We start from the raw sequence: 19,046 nt of genomic DNA, 5'->3' as shown, positions 1-19,046 counted from the left end.
GTTGCTCATGTTGTGGTGACCCCTAACCATAAAATTATTTTCATTGCTACTTCATAACTGTAATTTTGCTACTGTTATGAATCGTAATGTAAATATCTGATATGCAGGATGTATTTTCAGGGGTCGTGACCCACAGGTTGAGAACCGCTATAAGCGAAATAAGCCAGTTGGAGAAAGATAAATATCATATGATCTCACTCATTTGTGGAATGTAATGAACAACATAAACTGATGAACAAAAATAGAGCCAGAGGGGGGAAATATTCTAGCATATAATAGAAACAATCCTGTTAATTGCAGATTTTTAATATTTCCTACAACTTTTGTGATATCATACTATGTTAGTACAGTTTTGGTAATATTATTATACTTAAAATCCTTTTATTCTTGAAATATTAATGTTTATTCCATGTAATATTATTATATGTAAGATCATTTTTCTTGAATAATTGGTGTTTATTGCATGTAATATTATTATATTTAAGATTTTTTTCTTGAAATATTAAGGTTTGTCCTGACCAGTTTGGCTCAGTGGATAGAGCATCAGCCTGTGGACTGAAGGGTCCCAGGTGTGATTCCGGTCAAGGACATGTACCTTGGTTGCAGACACATCCCCAGTGGGGTGTGTGCAGGAGGCAGCTGATCGATGTTTCTCTCTCATCAATGTTTTTAACTCTCTATCCCTCTCCCTTCCTCTCTGTAAAAAATCAATTTTTAAAAAGTGATTTTTCTGCTAAAAAAAAGAGAAATATTAAGGTTTACTGCATGTAGGGAGGTGGGTAAGAGATCAACCGAAGGACTTGTATGCAGGCATATAAGCATAACCAATGGACATAAGACACTGGGGGGTAGGAGGGGCCAGGGGATTGTCAAGGGCGAGGAAGAAAAAAAAGGACACATATGTAATACCCTTTGTAATACTTTAAGCAATAATAAAAAATAAAAAAAATAATAAAAATAAAAAAATAAAAATAAGCTGCAGGGAAAAGGAACTCAGTGGGACCCTTTCCCCTCCCTACGTGAGAGTCTGTACTTGCTCTCCACCTTTGCTAGACCAAAAAAAAAAAAGAAGGTTTACTGCATGTAACATTATTATATTTAAAATAATTTTTCTTGAAATAAAAAAACTGAAAAAAGAAAAGTAATACTGAGAAAAGAGGAACTGATGGTGTTTTTAAATTTAAAAAAATTTAAAAAGCAATAAAACCAGTAACCCAATTTTAAAATAGGCAAAGGACCTAAATAGACATTTTTTCCCAAAGAGGACATATAGGTACATTATAAGGTGCTCACCATCACTAATCATCAGAGAAATGCAAATCAAAACCCCTTCACACCTGTCAAAATGGCTATCATCAAAAAGACAATAGATGAGCCCAGGCGGCGTGGCTCGGTGCTTGAGCGTTGACCAATGAACCAGGCAATCAGGGTTCGATTCTCCGTCAGGGCACATGCCTGGATTGTGGGCTCCATCCCCAGTAGGGGGCGTGCAGGAGGCAGCTGATAGATGATTCTCTCTCATCATTGATGTTTCTATCTCTCCCTTTCCCTTCCTCTCTGAAATCAATGAAAGTATTAAAAAAAAAAAAAAAAAAAAAAAGACGAGATGACAAGGGTGGCAAGAATGCGGAGAAAAGGGAACTTTTTTCCATGGTGCTGAGAATGTAAATTGGTACAGTCAATATGGAGAACAGTATGGAGGTTCCTCAAAAAATTAAAAATAGAACTATCATATGATCCAGTAATCCCACTTCTGGGTAAATATCCAAAGGAACTGAAACCATTATTTCAGATACCTGTACCCCACATTTATTGCAGCATATTCACAATAGCCATGATAGGGAAACAGCCTAAGTATCTGTCAATGGATAAGTGAATGAAGGACAAATGTCAATGGATATACATATACCCACACACAATGGAATATTATTCAGCCTTTTTTAAAAAAGGAAGTCCTGTCATTTGTGTCAACAAGAATGAACCTGGCGGGCATTATACTAAGTTAAATAAGCCAGTTAGAGAAAGACAAATACCACATGATATCACTCACATTTGGAATCTAAAAACAATAATAGTAAGTCAAACTTATAGAAACAGAAACAAAGAATAGAAAAGTGAGTGGAGCGGGGAATAGGGAGAGGTTAGTTTTACAGACTTTCAGTTATGAGTTTTAAAAAATGGGTCAACTTCCCTCCAGACTGTTCAGGGCTTTACAAATCACAAGATTTAATGGCATATACACAACATTTTTGTAGCTCAGTACCTCTGTTTCACAAAGTTACAAATAATCTGTAACTTTAAAAGTACATTGGTTTTATTTTTAAATGACTAATACATCACATGATTAAAAATATACTTTCTGTCTAATTTATTCTTGGTCAGTATCGTTAGGTTAGGTCTCTCAGGAGGCGGCGTAGGAAATAAAGAGAGTCGAGTCAATCAGAAAAGAAAGAAAAGGAAAGGTTTTATTCTGCGTCCCCGGGCGACCCACAAACACCAAAGACAGGGCCAGTGGATTCACGCTAACAGGGAGGGGGGCGCTTTTTTTATACTGCGGTTGGGTGAGGGGCAGGGACATGAGCTGAGGAAGCTCCCGCCACAGGGGGTTGGCAGGGTATTCAGGAAGGAGTCAGTATCTGTGTGGGGGTCGTGTGGATTCCAGGGAGGAGCCGGTATCTGTGTCTGGCATGCTGATCTGTTTGAAATTCAGGGAGGGTCCATTATTTCATCACACGTCTGCATGTATCCGATCCTGGGCTCTCTCCGACCTAACAAGTATGCCCTGGCCAGGAGTCTCAGTTGGTTGGAGCCATCATCAGGTATACCAAAAGGTTGTGGGTTTGATACCCAGTCAGGGCGTATATAGGAAGCAACTGATTGTTGTTTCTTTTCTTTTTTTAAATATATTTTTTATTGATTTCAGAGAGGAAGGGAGAAGGAGAGAGATAGAAACATCAATGATGAGAGAGAACCATTGATTGGCTGCCTCCTGCACACCCCACACTGGGGATCGAGCTGCAAACCGGACACATGCCCTGACGGAAAATCGGACCATGACCTCCTGGTTCATAGATCGATGCTCAACCACTGAGCCACGCTGACCAGTGTTTCTCCACCCCGCCCCCTCCCTGTCTCCCTTCCCCTCTCTGAAATAAATTTGAAAACATTTAAATGTAAAATATAACAAGGTATGAAGTGGGAGGTCTCATTCTCACCTCTTTCTCAACCCGACCTTCCCCCACTCCCACTGCTGTAAGTAGCATTAATTTCTTGTGTATCCTTCCATCATTTTTCCAAGTATTATTTCCCTCCTTTTCCTTATAATAGGTAATGAACTACATACATTAGTGTATATCACTTAATGTATTCTGGAGATACAGGGAGTCCCCTCGTTATTTTTTTACAGGTGCCCAGTATTCCACTTTGTGTGTGTGTTATGTGTTATTGGTTATTCCCTGCTGATGGACATTTGCTTTGTTCCCAGGCCTTTGCTGTTACAACACATTCTGTAGTCAGCTGTGCACTTTACAAAGATGCAGTTTATAGCACAGATATTGTCGATTTCTAGGAGATGGAATTAGTGTGCTGAGGAAGGCCCCTGTGGTCCATTTGCAATGCTGGCTACAACCATACCCTTGTACATACATCATTCTGTATGTGCAGTTATATTAAGGATAAACTTCCAAAAACAGGATTGCTGGGTTACAGGGTAAATGCATTTGTCATTTGGACAGATTTTGCCATCCATCTTCCCTCTCATAACATCATGTGAGAGTGCCTGTTTCCCCACAAACTCACCACCAGACCTCACTGTCAAATATTTGGATTTTTGCCAATCTGATAAGTAAAAAATGGTAGTGCATTGCAGTTTTAATTCACATTTCTCCTGTTATGGGAGCAGTTAATCATCTTTTCAGGTTATTTCTTTCATGTTAGTTGTTCAGTGAGATGATGATGCCCTTGGCTTATTTTTCTTTTGGGGTGTTGGTACTTTTATTCTTGATTTCTAGGAGCTTTTATATATTAACTTATTATAACTTTGTTAGTAATAGGAGTTGCACCTATTTTTTCAAGTTCATCACTTTGTCTTTTGACTTTGCTTATGTTATTGTTATTGTTTTTTGGTCATGCAGAATATTTAACTTTTATGTAGACAATAATTTAAAATACTTAACTTTTATGTCGAAAATAATTTAGAATTTTTAATGAAATAGATAATACAGAAATACATTCCTCTTGTAAAGAAACTCAGAACTTACAGCTATGATTGAGGTCACCTTTGTCCCCAATTCTGTTCTCATCCCACCTCTCCAAAGGCTGCCACTATTATCCACTCTTCAGTTTTTTATTTCTGCATCTCCATTCATATATAAATCTGCATTAAAACTATATAGCAGCCCTCACCAGTTTGGCTCAATGGAGAGAGTGTCGGCCTGTGAACTGAAGGGTCACAGGTTCGATTCCGGTCAAGGGCATGTATCTTGATTGTAGGCACATCCCCAGTAGAGGGAGTGCAGGAGGCAACTGATCGATGTTTCTCTCTCATCAATGTTTCTAACTCTCTATCTCTCTCCCTTCCTCTCTGTAAAAAATCAATAAAATATATTTTTAAAAAACTATATAGCATTGTTTTATGGTTTCCCAAGTTCTTCATGGTTGACGGAGTTCTTGACAGTTTGCAAGACACATCGCCATTAATAAGCATTTTGCAGGTTCCAAACTTTTGCTTTAGTTTGGAAAGCCCTGTTTGGTAGTTGAAAACACATTAAAAGCTACTAATTTATTCTTGGTCAGTACTGTTTGGGGGTTTTCTTTATTTTTTGATCTGCAAATATTTTTGAATGTATCTCTAAATTTAAAAATTTCTTTTTAAAAGTATCTTTGTAGGAATATAATTCACACACCATAAAATTCACCCATTTAAAATGTATAATTCAATGACTTTTTTTTTTTAGTATATTCACAGAATTGTGCAAGCATCCCTACACTCTAATTTTACAACATTTTAATCACCTCCCAAAAGAAACCCCATACCCTTTGGCAGTCACTTCCCATTTCCCCCACCCAGGCACCACTAATCTACTTCCTGTCTTTATAGATTTGCCTATTCTGGACACTTCATATAAATGGAATTGTAGGCTTTTCTTTTTTAATTTAACAAGCCACAATGTCATTATCACCCCCAACCAAAACTAAAACCAAAAAATACTTGCAATTCTTTAAATCATCAAATATCTAGTTGGTGTTCAAATATCCAAATCTGATAAATATCACATATAATTTTTTGTAACTTCTTTGAACCAGGATCCAAACAAGGCCCACCTATTGCAATTGATTGATATTTCTTCTTCTTTTTTTGTAAATATATTTTTATTGATTTCAGAGAGGAAGGGAGAAGAAGAGAGAGATAGAAACATCAATGATGAGAGAGAATCATTGAGCTGGCTGCCTCCCACACACCTCACACTGGAGATCAAGCCTGCAACCCAGGCATGTGCCCTGACTAAGAATCAACCTCCTGGTACATAGGTCAAAGCTCAACTACTGAGTCATGCTGGCGGGGCTGGTTGACATTTCTTTAAATCTGCTTCCCTCCATCACTTTTGGATTTTTTTTTTTTGGGGGGGGGGTTGGCACTTTATCTCCTGGAGACCCAGGTCCTGCAGAAGTCTGGCAGAAGTACAATGTGAGCAATATGTATAATTTAAATTTTCTAGTACCTATGCTTTAGAAAAAGGAAAAAGAAACCTGTGAAATTATTATTATTTTAATCTTCACCCAAGAATATTTTTTCCATTGATTTTAAAAAAGAGTGTGGAAGGGAGTTGGGGGGGAGGGGAGAGAGACAGAGAGAGAGAGAGATGTGAGAGAGACACATTGGTTGGTTGCCTCCCCCATGCTTCCCGAGACTGGGCCAGGGACCAAACCTGCAACCTAGGTATGTGCCGTTGACTGAAATCGAACCTATAACTTTTCAGTGGGTGAGCTGACACTCAACCAATGCTCAATACCGGCTAGGGCACATGAAATTATTTTTTAAAATAGGTTTTATTGATTTTTAGAGAGAGAGGAAAAGAGAGGGATAGAAACATCCATGCGAAACTTTAATTGGCTGCCTCCTGCACGCCCCCTACTGAGGATGCAACCCATAACCGGGACATGTGCCCTGACTGGGAATCAACCTGTGATCTCTTGGTTCCTGGGTCTACTCTCAACCACTGAGCCACACTGGACAGGCTATTTTTAACAATATGTTTTTTTAACCTAATGTATCCAAAATATGATTTCAACATATATTCAATTTGAAAATTATTAAATATTTTACATTCTTTTTTTCATAGTAAGTCTTCAGGATCCAGTATGTATTGTTTCCACTTTGAGCATGTCTCAGTTTGCTGCAGCCACGATCCAAATGCTCAGTAGTTACATGTGGCTCGTGGCTCTCATTAGTGCTGTGCTTGTAGTTTCCCACAGTGTGGATCTCGCTGATGCAACTTTGTGTGGTACTTACTGGGTTCCTCTGTCCCCTATGTTTCCTGTAGACTTGGACTTGGGTCAAGAAGCTCGATCAGTCTTTTAGGTGTGGAATTTTTATTTCTGTTTGCTTTTGTTTGTTTTTTTGTGGTGCTGCATTTGCCTATCAGGAGGCACATCCTGTCCGGGCCTCCTCTTTTGTGATATCAGCAGCCCTCGTGTCAACGCTCAGACACATGAGTTCATTAGAGATTACGGAATGGCCATCTTCTCATTTCTAAACGTTTGAGCATTTACCAAGCTTTATGTGGTTTTCTGAATTCACAAATCTTCATATTTTTACAATGTGCTTTTCAGTTTTGTTTTTTTAAAGATTTTTTTGTTGATTTCAGAGAGGAAGGGAGAGGGAGAGAGAGATAGAAACATCAGTGATGAGAGAGAATCATTGATCTTCTGCCTCCCACATGCCCCACCCTGGGATCAAGCCGAAACCCGGGCATGTGCCCTGACTGGAAATCAAACCGTGACCTCCTGGTTGGTAGGTTCACACTCAACCACTGAGCACACCAGTCAGGCTTACATTTCTTTATGGTTTAAAAAACAAGTTCAGGATTTTTTCAAAGGGACTTTTAAATTTAAAAAAAATTGTAACAGTTATGCCCGGCCATAAGAGAGTACGGTTTAAGTAAATCCTGTAATCTGCATGGTCCGGGAAGGTTTTTCTAGAAGAGAATACTGAAGCAAAAGCTGAAAGGTACCATGTGAAGGTGGGTGGGGGTGGGGGTGGGGTGGGAAGGTTGTAGCATCCCAGGTGAAGGAGACAGCAAGCTGAAAGGCACCATGTGAAGATGGGTGGGGGTGGGGTGGGAAGGCTGCAGCATCCCAGGTGAAGGAGACAGCAAGCTGAAAGGTGGGAACAGAGGGATGCAAAGGAGGCCTTGTGGCTGGAGAGAGCTGTTGATGGCAAAAGAGGAAGAAATAAAGTCTGAGAGGTGAAGGGGGCAGATATGCAGGGCCTAGTTGGCTGCAGGGAGCCTTTGACTATTAGGTTGAATAAGATGGAGCCAAGGGAGGATTCTGAGTGGAAGGATGGGGCGAGGGGCGGGAATGTGACCTGACTCAGATGCTTCCAGGGTCCCTTCACCTGTGTGTAGGGGACAGACTTTGGGAACAGATGGGGAAGAGGGAGACCAGGGAGGAGGTTGCTGTGATGGTCCAATGGGAGACAATGGGGGGAGGGGCCTGGATGAGGTCCATTAATGGGGGGAAAGTGTGTGGATCCTAGATCTGTCGAAAGCAGAGCTGACAGATTTGCTGATGGGCCAGGTGTGGGTGGTGAGATAAAAGAGAGGAATCAATGCCTTAACCAGTTTGGCTCAGTGGATAGAGCGTCGGCCTTCAGACTCAAGGGTCCCGGGTTCGATTCCGGTCAAGGGCATGTACCTTGGTTGCGGGCACATCCCCAGTGGGGAGTGTGCAAGAGGCAGCTGATCAATGTTTCTCTCTCATCGATGTTTCTAACTCTCTATCCCTCTCCCTTCCTCTCTGTAAAAAATCAATAAAATATATATTTAAAAAAAGAGAGAGAGAGATGGGTAAGACTGTGGGAGGATAGGTTTTTAAATCAAAAGTTCAGTTTGGGCCATTTCCAATTTGGGGTACAGATCCACAAAGAGTTGTCAGGTAGGGTTCCAGCTGTGTTTGGATTCTGGAGAGCAGTCAGGGCTGGGATGCAGACTTGGCCATCAGTGGTGTGAGGTGACATCCAGAGCCTTGGCCCTCAATGATATCTCCATGGAGAGTGTATATTTAAAGAAAATGATGCAAATTCCAGGCCTGGAGTCGCTCAACTTTTGGGATCTGAAAGAGAAGAATACTTCAACACAGGAAACTGACAATAGTCAGAGAAGAAGGCATTTCAAAAGAAGGGAGTGGGCAAATGGATGACAAAGAGAGAGCAGCAAATCACAAGAGCAGAGTCCAGGACTGAATGGAGGGAATGGAGTTCCAGGTCCCCAGTGGGCAGGGGGGCACTTTTAAGGGGACAATGTCACACTGCATCATAAAGGGAGGAGATAGTTCTGTGGAGTGAGGGTAGAAGGTGAGGAGTTCCTGTGTGATTATGTCTCCACATTTTGCGGTTTCTAGAGACCTTCATGATTTGCAAAGCATGTTACTCATTTAGAAAGCATTTTGCAAAGTTCTTGACTACAAAGCACTTTTTAGAGACAGAAAATTTCGCTTTTGTTCATACCCAGAGCAGCATTTCTCAAACTGCATGTGGCAACCTACCTGTGGATCATGAAATTAGTTTAGTTAAGGCATGACCAACATCTTTAGAAATAAAATAGAACATTACAGAGTGAGTTGCACAGTGAAAGTCAAAATTGTGTCAAGAAACCTCTTTTTTATTAAAATGTGTTCTTACTGTGGGTGCAGTCAAAACATTTGAAAAACTGCCTTAGAGAGCCTCTTGCATAGGAGATCAGCACCAGAGTATTCCGTCTAAGTGTTGCCTGCAAAGTAAAACACTGGAAACAACCTCAGTGTCCGTCATCAGGAGAATAAAGAGTATTATTTTTCTAAAACAGGAATACTGCAATGAAATGAATTCATTTGATCTAGATATCAACATGGATAAATCTAGAAAACATATAGTTGGCCTAGCTGGTTTGGCTCAGTGGGTAGAGCATTGGCCTGCAGACCAAAGGGTCCTGAGTTCAATTCTGGTCGAGGGCATGTACGTTGGTTTGCAGGCTTCTCCCCCACCCAGGCCCTGGTCAGGGCTCATGCAGGAGGCAACCAATTGATGTGTTTCTCTCACATTGATGTTTCTCTTTATTTTCCCCTCTCTCTTCTACTCTCCCTAAAAATCAAGAGAAAAATATCATCAGATGAGGATTAACAAGAAAAAGAAAAAAAGAAAAGAAAACAAACAATTGAGTGAAAAAAAGCAAGTTTCAAATTACAGGATCCTTTAAATTTTAAAAATGCACAGGATACTGTATATATTTTTTTGTAGAAAAATGTTGGGATATAGGTAGTAAAAGTATTGACACATGTTTAGGATAGTGGGTACCTTGGGTGCAAGGTGGGTCCAGAGAAGGATATCAGATAGGACTCCAATCATACCTGTAATGTTTTAGTTCTAAAATATGTTTAAAAAAAAATGTAGTATTTGAAAAATATCTCCTCATGAGCATTTGTTAACCCTGGGTGATGGGCATATGACTCTTTGTTACCAGGTGAAATTCAGAGGCCTCCATGCATCAGGTGTCAATTATTTAGTTGCTGGAAATGTGGGAGGGGCACTTGGGAAAGGGACAGAGGTTGAGGCAAGTATTAATCAGGGGGCTGGCCTGGAGGAAAGAGTAGTTACCTAACTTGGAGACAGAAGAAGCTGTGTGGACAGGGCTGTAGGACTCACCGTGGAGCAAGGGGCACAGCCAGCACAGGGAGGAAGCCAGGGCAAGAAATGCCACAGCTCCATCCTCCACCTACAGTCAGAGGACCAAGAGAGCCTATGGTGCAGGCCATGGGGGCCATCGGGCAGGGGAAGGGGGGAAGACGGTAGGGTGGAGAGTGGCCTGTAAGGGCATACCAGGACAGCACATAGGGAGCGCGGGGCGGCACGTGCTACTACACAAGTGCTAAGTTTCATCAGGTCACATCTTACAATCTCTGAAACAGAATGTATCTTCCAATGGATGGTGGCTCACCTTTGTGGAAAAACAGCATTTTAACATTTTAATGGCTGGTACAGCCATGCCAGTGCCAACGTGCTGAGTGCCAGCCTTGGGTGCTAGTGATATGATTCTGGACCTTTCTGTCTTCATGAAAAGTCCAGAGTTGTTTTAAGAAGAGCATTGAGGCTCCCAGGCCACCCCTCTGACCTCTTCCCCACCCCTGCCCACACCCAGGCCATGGACAGCCAGAAGCAGTTCAGCAGTCCGGAAATCCAGTTCCTGCTGTCGTGCTCTGAAGCGGATGAAAACGAGATGATCAACTGTGAGGAGTTCGCCAACCGCTTCCAGGAGCCAGCCCGCGAAATCGGCTTCAACGTGGCGGTGCTGCTGATCGACCTGTCAGAGCATGTGCCGCACGACCCGCGCCTGCGCAACTTCCTGGAGCTGGCCGACAGCATCCTGGAGTACTTCCGGCCCTACCTGGGCCGCATCGAGATCATGGGCGCCTCTCGCCGCATCGAGCGCATCTATTTCGAGATCTCAGAGACCAACCGCACCCAGTGGGAGATGCCCCAGGTCAGAGGACCTGCATGCTGGCTCCCCGGGTTGGGTCACGCTCCTCGCTCCCTTGGACTCCACGCAGGGCTATGCATGCTTTGTACATCTGGTCTGAAGACCCTGGTGGGCCTTTGCTCTGCTCGTACAAGCCCATGCCCACCCTTTTGCACACATTTTATGGGTCCTGCAGTGCCCTTGTACACCCTCAGTTCCCCCTTGTCCACCTTCTGCAGCCCTGGCGCACACATAGATGCACACCCCTAGTATGTGAAGCAGAGTCTGTGTGCCCTCACTGTGGTGCTAGCACACTATGCCTACCATTTGCACACTTATCCTGGGAGCCCTTATGGTCCTGATGCAACCAAGCCCACACCTTCATCTACTGGAACCCACCTCCCTTGCTCACCTTCCCAGCAGACACCAGTTTGCCCTCTTTTGGCCCTGGCCTATCCATGCCCACATTTTTGCACACTCACTTTGGGGGTTCTGGAGGGCCATGATATGCTAGCCTAGCCCTCACCAGCCACCATATATGCCCACAGGTCCCAGCACACAATGCCCATCCCAGTTATTCTGGTCCCACATGTAGGTACACATCTCTTACACACTCACTGGGAGGATGCAGTGCTGGCATGCCATATGGTTGTCCATTCACCTCCCACATGCCCTCACTGTAGCCCTGGCACACTCATAATCACCCATGCATACTTGGACGACCCTTTCAAACCCCCATAAGAGCCCCCACATGTCCTTAGTGACCAGGCCTACTTCTTGGCCCTGTCTCAGCCCCTCCTATGCCCAACCCAAAAGTTTTCATGTCTATACATTCACTTACCCCAAGGGTACACTCATGTGGCCCTAGAACACCTCCTGCCCACCTGACACACTTAGCTTGCATGTGGTTCCTATCATTCACTCTCTCTCACTCCCACATGCCCCTCACACACCCTCAGTCCCCAGCTGTGCCCCTGTTGTCCCGGTGGACCTCCTGCTCACACACACATTGCACACCAGCCTGCGTGCGTACCCCTTGCATGCCCCTTAAACTCACGCTTCCATTTTGTTCCTCAGATGCCCCGAGGCACCTGCATACTCCTCCACATGCTCTTGCACACCCTTTCCCACTTATAGCCCATGAAGCTTATACCTCCACAACCTCCTCAACAACCAGGCCCTCCGTGTCTCCTCAGTGGACACCTGGCTCATGCACAGCTGGGCTCATGTCCCACACTGAGCCCTGTCTTCATGTCCTGGGCCCTTACACTGACTCCTGGGGCCCACTTGCACATTTATACCTGCTTCACATACACTGACCCTATGAATTGTAGGCCCTTCCCACACCAGCACTCTCCCCACCCGTTTTGACCTCAGTCCCTTGCATGCCTGCCCCATGTGCCCATCTCCACATGTACAATGAGCCCCACATGGTCATATATTTCCCAATCTTCCCATGCCACCATGCCTTCCTCACACCCAATTCCTCCCTTAATTCCTGGTGCTCTCTCACAAGGCTCTTGCACATCAGCTCCTTCACATAGTCCAAGGAACCCTCAAAAGTTTCACACTATGTCCCTTGAGGCACCATTGCATACTCACCCCGCCCCCCCGCCCCCTCCACTAGTCTAAACTAAAAGTGGTTGCACCATCCTTGCACCTGGATGTCGGCCACATCCTTGCATCCACCGGAAGCTCTGGCCCTCCATAGCCTGTCCATGCTCTGGGAGCTCCGCCCTTCCCTTTGCCTATCTCATGCTCCCCACATGACACTCATTCCCTTAATGTGTTCCTCCAAACGTGCACTTGCACCTGCTCACCCTTCCCGTCGCACTTTCCCTGCTGGCGTGGGCCTGGAGCATTCCTCAGCAGTGTCATAGCGAACACCGTGGCATGGATGAGGCGCCAGCTGCTGTTCTAACCCCTTGGCATCCTTTAACTCAGGGGTCCTCAAACTACGGCCCGCAGGCCACATGCAAATACAAATATTGTATTAGTTCCCGTTTTGTTTTTTTACTTCAAAATAAGATATGTGCAGTGTGCATAGGAATTTGTTCATAGTTTTTTTTTAAACTATAGTCTGGCCCTCCAACCATCTGAGGGACAGTGAACTGGCCCCCTGTTTAAAAAGTTTGAGGACCCCTGCTTTAACTCATCTAACCATCACACCAACCCTGTAATGTAAGTCCTACTATTGTCCCCCAAGTTAGGGGGAAGCTGAGGCCCAGAGAGTTACATGGAAATCACCCAGCTACTCGGTGGCAGAACTGGGATTTGAACCCAGGCAGGCTGGCTGTGGAACCTTTGTGTTGGAGCACTAAGCTGTCTCCCAAAGAGGCTGAAATCATGGATTCTGAAGCCAGCTTGTTGGGAATTCCAATCCCACATCTGCCACCTCTCAGCAGCGTCACCTCAGCGTGTGGTGACCTTCTGGGCCTCCATTTCCTCATCTGTAAAATGGGGATAAGAGCCCCTAGGGGCTGTTTGTGAGGATTAAATAAGATACTATATGTCAGATGCTTGGAACAGAGCCTGGCCTTGTTGAAGTTCTTACAAGAGAACCTACAGCGAGCATTACATACACTTACTATTAACGAAAATTATTAATTTTGCTTTAAATTATTAAAATGTAAGTATAAAATCACTAATGTTGCTCTTAGTGGCCGCGCAGAGCAGAGCCGCTCTGCTGAGCCCTGGTCCCCACCTGCCCCGCAGGTGAAGGAGTCCAAGCGCCAGTTCATCTTCGACGTGGTGAACGAGGGCGGCGAGTCCGAGAAGATGGAGCTCTTCGTCAGCTTCTGCGAGGACACCATCTTCGAGATGCAGATCGCCGCGCAGATCTCGGAGCCCGAGGGCGAGCCCGAGGAGGACGACGAGGAGGGGGCGGCCGAGACCGGCGAGGGCGCCGAGGAGGGCGCGGCGGGGCCCGAGGGCGCGGCGGGGCCGGCGGCGGCGGGCGCGGCGGCGCGCGTGGCGGCGGCGCTGTCTCGGGCCCTGCGCGGCCTCAGCTACCGGGGCCTGCGGCGGCGCGTGCGGCGGCTGCGGCGGCTGACGGCGCGGGAGGCGGCGGCGGCGGCGGGCTCCCTGCTCTGGGCGGCGGTGGCGCGCGCGGGGGCGGCGGGCGCGGGGCTGGCGGCGGGCGCGCTGTGCCTGCTCTGGGGCTCGCTCTTCGGCGGCGGTCTCGTCGAGGGGGCCAAGAAGGTGACGGTGACCGAGCTGCTGGCCGGCATGCCCGACCCCACGGGCGACGAGGTGCACGGCGAGCAGCCGGCCGGGTCTGGCGGCGAAGCCGACGGCGAGGGTGAGGGCGAGGGCGCTGGCGACGCCGCGGAGGGCACCGGCGAGGAAGGGGCTGCACACGAGGCCGGCCCGGGAGGCGCCGACGGGGCCGGGGCCGTGGCTGAACGGGGCCCCTTCCGGCTCGAAGGGGCCCCGGGAGGCCTCGGGGACATGGGTGACACGACGCCGGTGGATCCACCCACGCCGGAGGGCTCCCCCATCATCAAGAGGAAGCTGGGGGTGAGAGTGCGGGGGAGGGGGGAGTTGGGGGTTGGGAGAGGTGGGGTCAGGGGGGACTGGAGGGGAGAGAGACTCAGACACAGGGGTGCGCAGAGAGAAACAGGAGAGAGGGGGGCGCGCACAGAGACGGAGCAATGGACTCAGGCGGAGGCCTGGAGAGAGGCTCGTGCTGTTTCTGGGAGAGACAAAGAAAACGGTATCTGGAGTCACAGAGAGCGAGAGGCCCCGAGATGAAACTTGAGGGGAAACAGGACCAGAAATGAAAAACAGCCGAGATGGGGTCAGGGACACCGGAAGAGACCCTCAGAGACACAGATGGTTGCGGGGATCCTCAGGTCCTTGGTGCTATGAGCGCCCCTGGGTGTGGTTGTCAAGGGAATGGGAAAGGTGGGGGAGAGCTGGAGCCCTACAAAGCTGAGTGAGGGGCCTTCGGCCAAAGCGCCCAGCCTCTACCATTGCCTCTCTCCTGACTGAGCCTGACCCTGCAGGGTGCTTGAGCAAGGTGTCCCGCCTCTCGGAGCCTCAGTTTCCCCTCCGTAAAACGGGAGTCCTAATCCCTCTTACTTCTCGTGGGGGCATTGAGAAACTTAGATGGCCCCAAGGAAATGACCAGGAAGGGCCACAGAGGTGAGCAGGCAGGTCAGCACTGAAACATTCAGGGATGGGGGCTCGAGACTCTGATGCTTTCCCTGCTGCCAGGTGGATGGAGAAGAAGAGGAGCTGCCTCCAGAACCAGAGCCAGAACCTGAGCCGGAGCCCGAGAAAGCTGAGTGAGTGGCCTTGGGGCCCAAAGGGCCCAGCCTCTATCATTGCCACCCTCCTGGGCTGAGAGCCTTCTGAGGTCAGGGCCCGAGCCAGGAGGCTGTCCTGGTTACCCTGTGTCCTCAGCATCTCCCAGCCCAGGCCCAGAGGAGGGGCTCTGTGAAAGGGAGGAGAGAAATGAATGCTCCTCTTGTACCCCCAAGCCTTTGGGGGTATGGGCCTCTGCCCAGAACACCTTTCTGCGTGCTTCACCTCAGTCTTCCTCGTCTTCTGAATTTTGGCTCAAGCCTACCTTGCCATCACATCCCTAAGTTGAAGGAATGTCTCCTTGGGGCTCCCACAACCCTCTGAACTTCCCTCATGCCAGCCCCGACCGCACTGGGTTGCCACTGTCTGGTGACAAATCTGTACTCCATTGGACTGGAGGCCATGAGGACAGGGCCTGAGGTTGTCTCATCAGTATGTTCCCAATACTGTCTCAACCTAGGCCAGGAATGGGGGTGGGCCCCCAGTACATGGCTTTGAATGAATGAATGAATGAATGAACGAACGAACGAACGAATTGCCCAGGTACCTCCTTACTCTGTCCTGCCTTGCAGTGCTGAGAACGGGGAGAAGGAAGAAGTCCCCGAGCCTCCACCAGAGCCCCCCAAGAAGACAGCACCTCCTCCACCCCATTCAAAGAAGGAGGACACCAAAGGTGGGGGCCTGGAATTCTGGGGAGAACTGGAAGTGCAGAGGGTGAAGTTCTTGGTAAGGATCCAACATGCTGCAACTTCCTCTTCACACCACCTCCCCATCCGCCTTGTTCTTGAGTGAAAGCCAGGCTGGGAAGAGGGCAGAGATGTCCCCAGTAGAGCCAGGATCTGAGCACAGGACAGCATTTTTAGGTGGTCCCCACTTGGCTCTTCTGCCTCTCCCTGCTCATGATCCTTATTCCAACCTCCACCCCGTTGCTTATCTGGGGTCACCTGCTTAGGCATCCGACCGCCATTCTGGAGTTAAATCCTCTGTCTGGAGCTAAATCCCACCAAGGCTATGTTCTTCCTGCCATGGCCTGTTTCTTGGCTGCCAGCCTTCAGGTTGGAGCCATCACCCCAGCCCCAGCTACTCCTACTGGGGGGACAATTTATCTCATCCAGGCAGGAAGGAGGGAGGGCATTTGGGAGGGAGGGCCCAGGGCTCCACCTCCAGCCTCCTCTCCCAGGACCAGCCTGGCATCAGGGGCTAAGGGAAACATGCTGGACAGAGGTGGTTTAGTGAGGGTTTGTGGGAAGAATGAGGGATGGAGAGAATGGTGGAGAGAGAGAAAAGGGAGAGATGGAAGTAGGTGTGCTCTGCCTGAGGTAAAGCAGACAGGGTAACCTCACACAGGAAGCAGCAGTGGTAGGGAGCTCGACTGCCTGGTTCCAAATCCCACATCTCACTTCTTGGCTGTGACCTAGAGCAAGGCATCTCATCTCCCTGAGCCTGCGTTTCCTCATCTGTAGAGTGGGCATATCAGCAGTGCCCACTTCATAGGGTGTGGTGAGAATTAAATAAGTTCATACAAATAAAGCTCTTAGCCCAGGTCTTGGTATACAGTAAGCACTCAAAAAATAAGAGGTTGTGGAACCAAATATTGAGGACTCGGGTACTTGTGTTATGGGAAGAGGGTGGCCTGTGAGTTCTCTTTCTCTTTCTCTCCTCATCATAGAACTACCTCTCCCGGAACTTTTACACCCTGCGATTCCTTGCCCTCTTCTTGGCATTTGCCATCAACTTCATCTTGCTGTTTTATAAGGTGCTGGTCATGAGGGGCCAGGAGGATCTGGGATGTGGGGTGGGAGGCTCAGCCCCTAAGAAGTTCACAGGGTCACTGCAGTTCACCAGTGACAAGGTGTTGGGCCCGGGGTTCCCAGAAATGTTCAGGCTGGACACCTGGATCTTGGGACTCCACTGGGGGTGAGTGTGAGTGTGTGGGTCCATCTGGGCAGGTGCCTGAATGCCTGTAGGAGCTAGAACAGGGAGCCAGTTTGGGGTCCCATGCTCAGCTCTACCATTTGTCTGTCCTGTGCCCCTAGCTGCAGGCCTTTGTCTCTGCAACACCCATTGATTCAGTTAAACTTCTTGGCTTTCACATAACCTAGAGAGAAATTTGTAGGAGGAAGAAATGGGAAGCTCATGGAATGGAAGGAAAGGGTTAAGAACCAGGCCTCCTGAAGGACAAAGGGATCCTCAGGGCCTTGCCAGGGATCTACATACCAGGACAGAGAGGCATCTAGCAGAGTGATCAGAGCATGGCTTCTGTCAGACTTTTATTTCAGAGAAGAAGGGAGAGAGAGATAGAAACATCGATGATGAGAGAGAATCATTGATTGGCTGCCTCTTGCATGCCCCACACTGGGGATCGAACCTACAACCCTGGCGGCATATGCCCGGACTGGGAATCAAACTGTGACCTCCTGGTTCACATTGAGCCACACAGGCAGCTTCTGTGAGAGTGGATCCTGGCTCTACCACTCACTAGTTGCATGACTTAGAACAGTACCTGGCATACAGAAACAACTGTGTAAATGTCAGCTACTACTAATTTTAGTATTAGTGTAAATATTAGTGGTCAGTCTCTTTAAGGCTCCCTTACCAAGATGATCCACTCTGTTTTATTCCTCCTGGCACTTGGTTCAGTAGTGAGATTCCCAGGACATAGTTTGATTTGCTAGCTAGGGTTCTGGGCCCACCCCTTGATCTTGATTGACAGTCCTTTCCCCTACTGTCTCTGACAGGGGCCCAATACAATCTCAGAAATGGAGGCTGTTTGTTTTGTTAGTGGGATCTGGTAATGGCAGACCAGGTGCCTGTGACTGACCTCTGCTCCCCTTCAGGTCTCAGACTCCCCGCCAGGGGAGGATGACTTGGAAGGCTCAGCAGCTGGGGACCTGGCAGGCACAGGGTCTGGTGGTGGCTCTGGCTGGGGCTCAGGAGTCGGTGAAGAAGCAGAGGGCGACGAGGATGAGAATATGGTGTATTACTTCCTGGAGGAGAGCACGGGCTACATGGAGCCTGCCCTGCGTTGCCTGAGCCTGCTGCACACACTGGTGGCCTTTCTCTGCATCATTGGCTACAACTGCCTCAAGGTGGGCCATGACCATGTTCCTGAGCAGGGGCTTGTGTACTGAGGGGAAGGGGACACTGGCTGAGAGGACCTGGGGCAGGCTGTGGGATCTTACACTGTAGGTGGGACAGAGGGGTCCTAGTGTTGGGGTAAGGGCTGGGGGATGGGTACAGGATTGGGGTCTTCAAACTGGGAACTAATGCAGGTCATAGCTGAGAAGCCAGGTACTATGACTGTGTTAATTTCTGGATCAAGAGGCAGGTTTTTTAAATTTGGAATATCTTCTGTATGTTAGTCAGTTGGTGAAATAAGATCTGTGAGGTCTCAGTCATAACATGAGTGCTAGTGGGAATGTGGAGTCTGACATCAACTATGCCCCATAAGCAATGTTATGAGAGTTTCAATTTGGATTCCATAAGATCTATTTTAATAAATATTGGCATTTTATAATCGGATGAACAGAGTTCTTTTGGCTTAGAACTTTTGCATATGCTGTCCCTCTGCCCTGGAATGCTTTGCCCCACTTCTACCTCCTTTCACCTGCCTCTGTTTTATTCATCCTTAAGATCTGAGTTCAGACCTCCCTCCCTTGGGAAGCCGCAGGCTGCATTGGGCACCACAACTGGGCTCTCCCATCTTTCCCCCGTCCCAGCCCTGACCCATTTGCCCACGCTTCCCCATCACTACCCTGTTCACTCTGGTGTAGGGGCTCACACAGGCTCCAACCAGATCTCCTCGCACCTGCTGAGGCTGTGGTCTCCTGAGGTGCCTGACACCAGCCCTTTTGCCTCCCTGCACAATCTAGGTGCCCCTGGTAATCTTTAAGCGGGAGAAGGAGCTGGCCCGGAAGCTGGAATTTGACGGCCTCTACATCACTGAGCAGCCTGAGGACGACGATGTGAAGGGGCAGTGGGACCGACTGGTGCTTAACACGCCGTAAGGGCCCAGTCCCCACCTCC

At 47.8% G+C, this 19,046-nt stretch overlaps 1 protein-coding gene across 1 annotated transcript in view; it reads left to right on the top strand.

Moving 5' to 3' along the window:
• Nucleotides 1-19,046, top strand: part of RYR1 (ryanodine receptor 1) — a 129,832-nt gene that overhangs the window by 103,240 nt on the left and 7,546 nt on the right. Inside the window, exons 89-95 of the mRNA XM_070398122.1 lie at nucleotides 10,395-10,736; nucleotides 13,428-14,231; nucleotides 14,931-15,001; nucleotides 15,593-15,746; nucleotides 16,690-16,776; nucleotides 17,858-18,109; nucleotides 18,893-19,023. Coding sequence (XP_070254223.1) covers nucleotides 10,395-10,736; nucleotides 13,428-14,231; nucleotides 14,931-15,001; nucleotides 15,593-15,746; nucleotides 16,690-16,776; nucleotides 17,858-18,109; nucleotides 18,893-19,023 — 1,841 coding nt within the window. The remainder of the gene's footprint in view (nucleotides 1-10,394; nucleotides 10,737-13,427; nucleotides 14,232-14,930; nucleotides 15,002-15,592; nucleotides 15,747-16,689; nucleotides 16,777-17,857; nucleotides 18,110-18,892; nucleotides 19,024-19,046) is intronic.

This window comes from Myotis yumanensis, unplaced genomic scaffold, assembly GCF_028538775.1.
Source record: "Myotis yumanensis isolate MYYU_CA2020_CCGP unplaced genomic scaffold, mMyoYum1.0.hap1 SCAF_18, whole genome shotgun sequence".
Classification (NCBI taxonomy): Eukaryota; Metazoa; Chordata; class Mammalia; order Chiroptera; family Vespertilionidae; genus Myotis; species Myotis yumanensis.
This window is presented reverse-complemented; position numbering and strand designations above follow the sequence as displayed.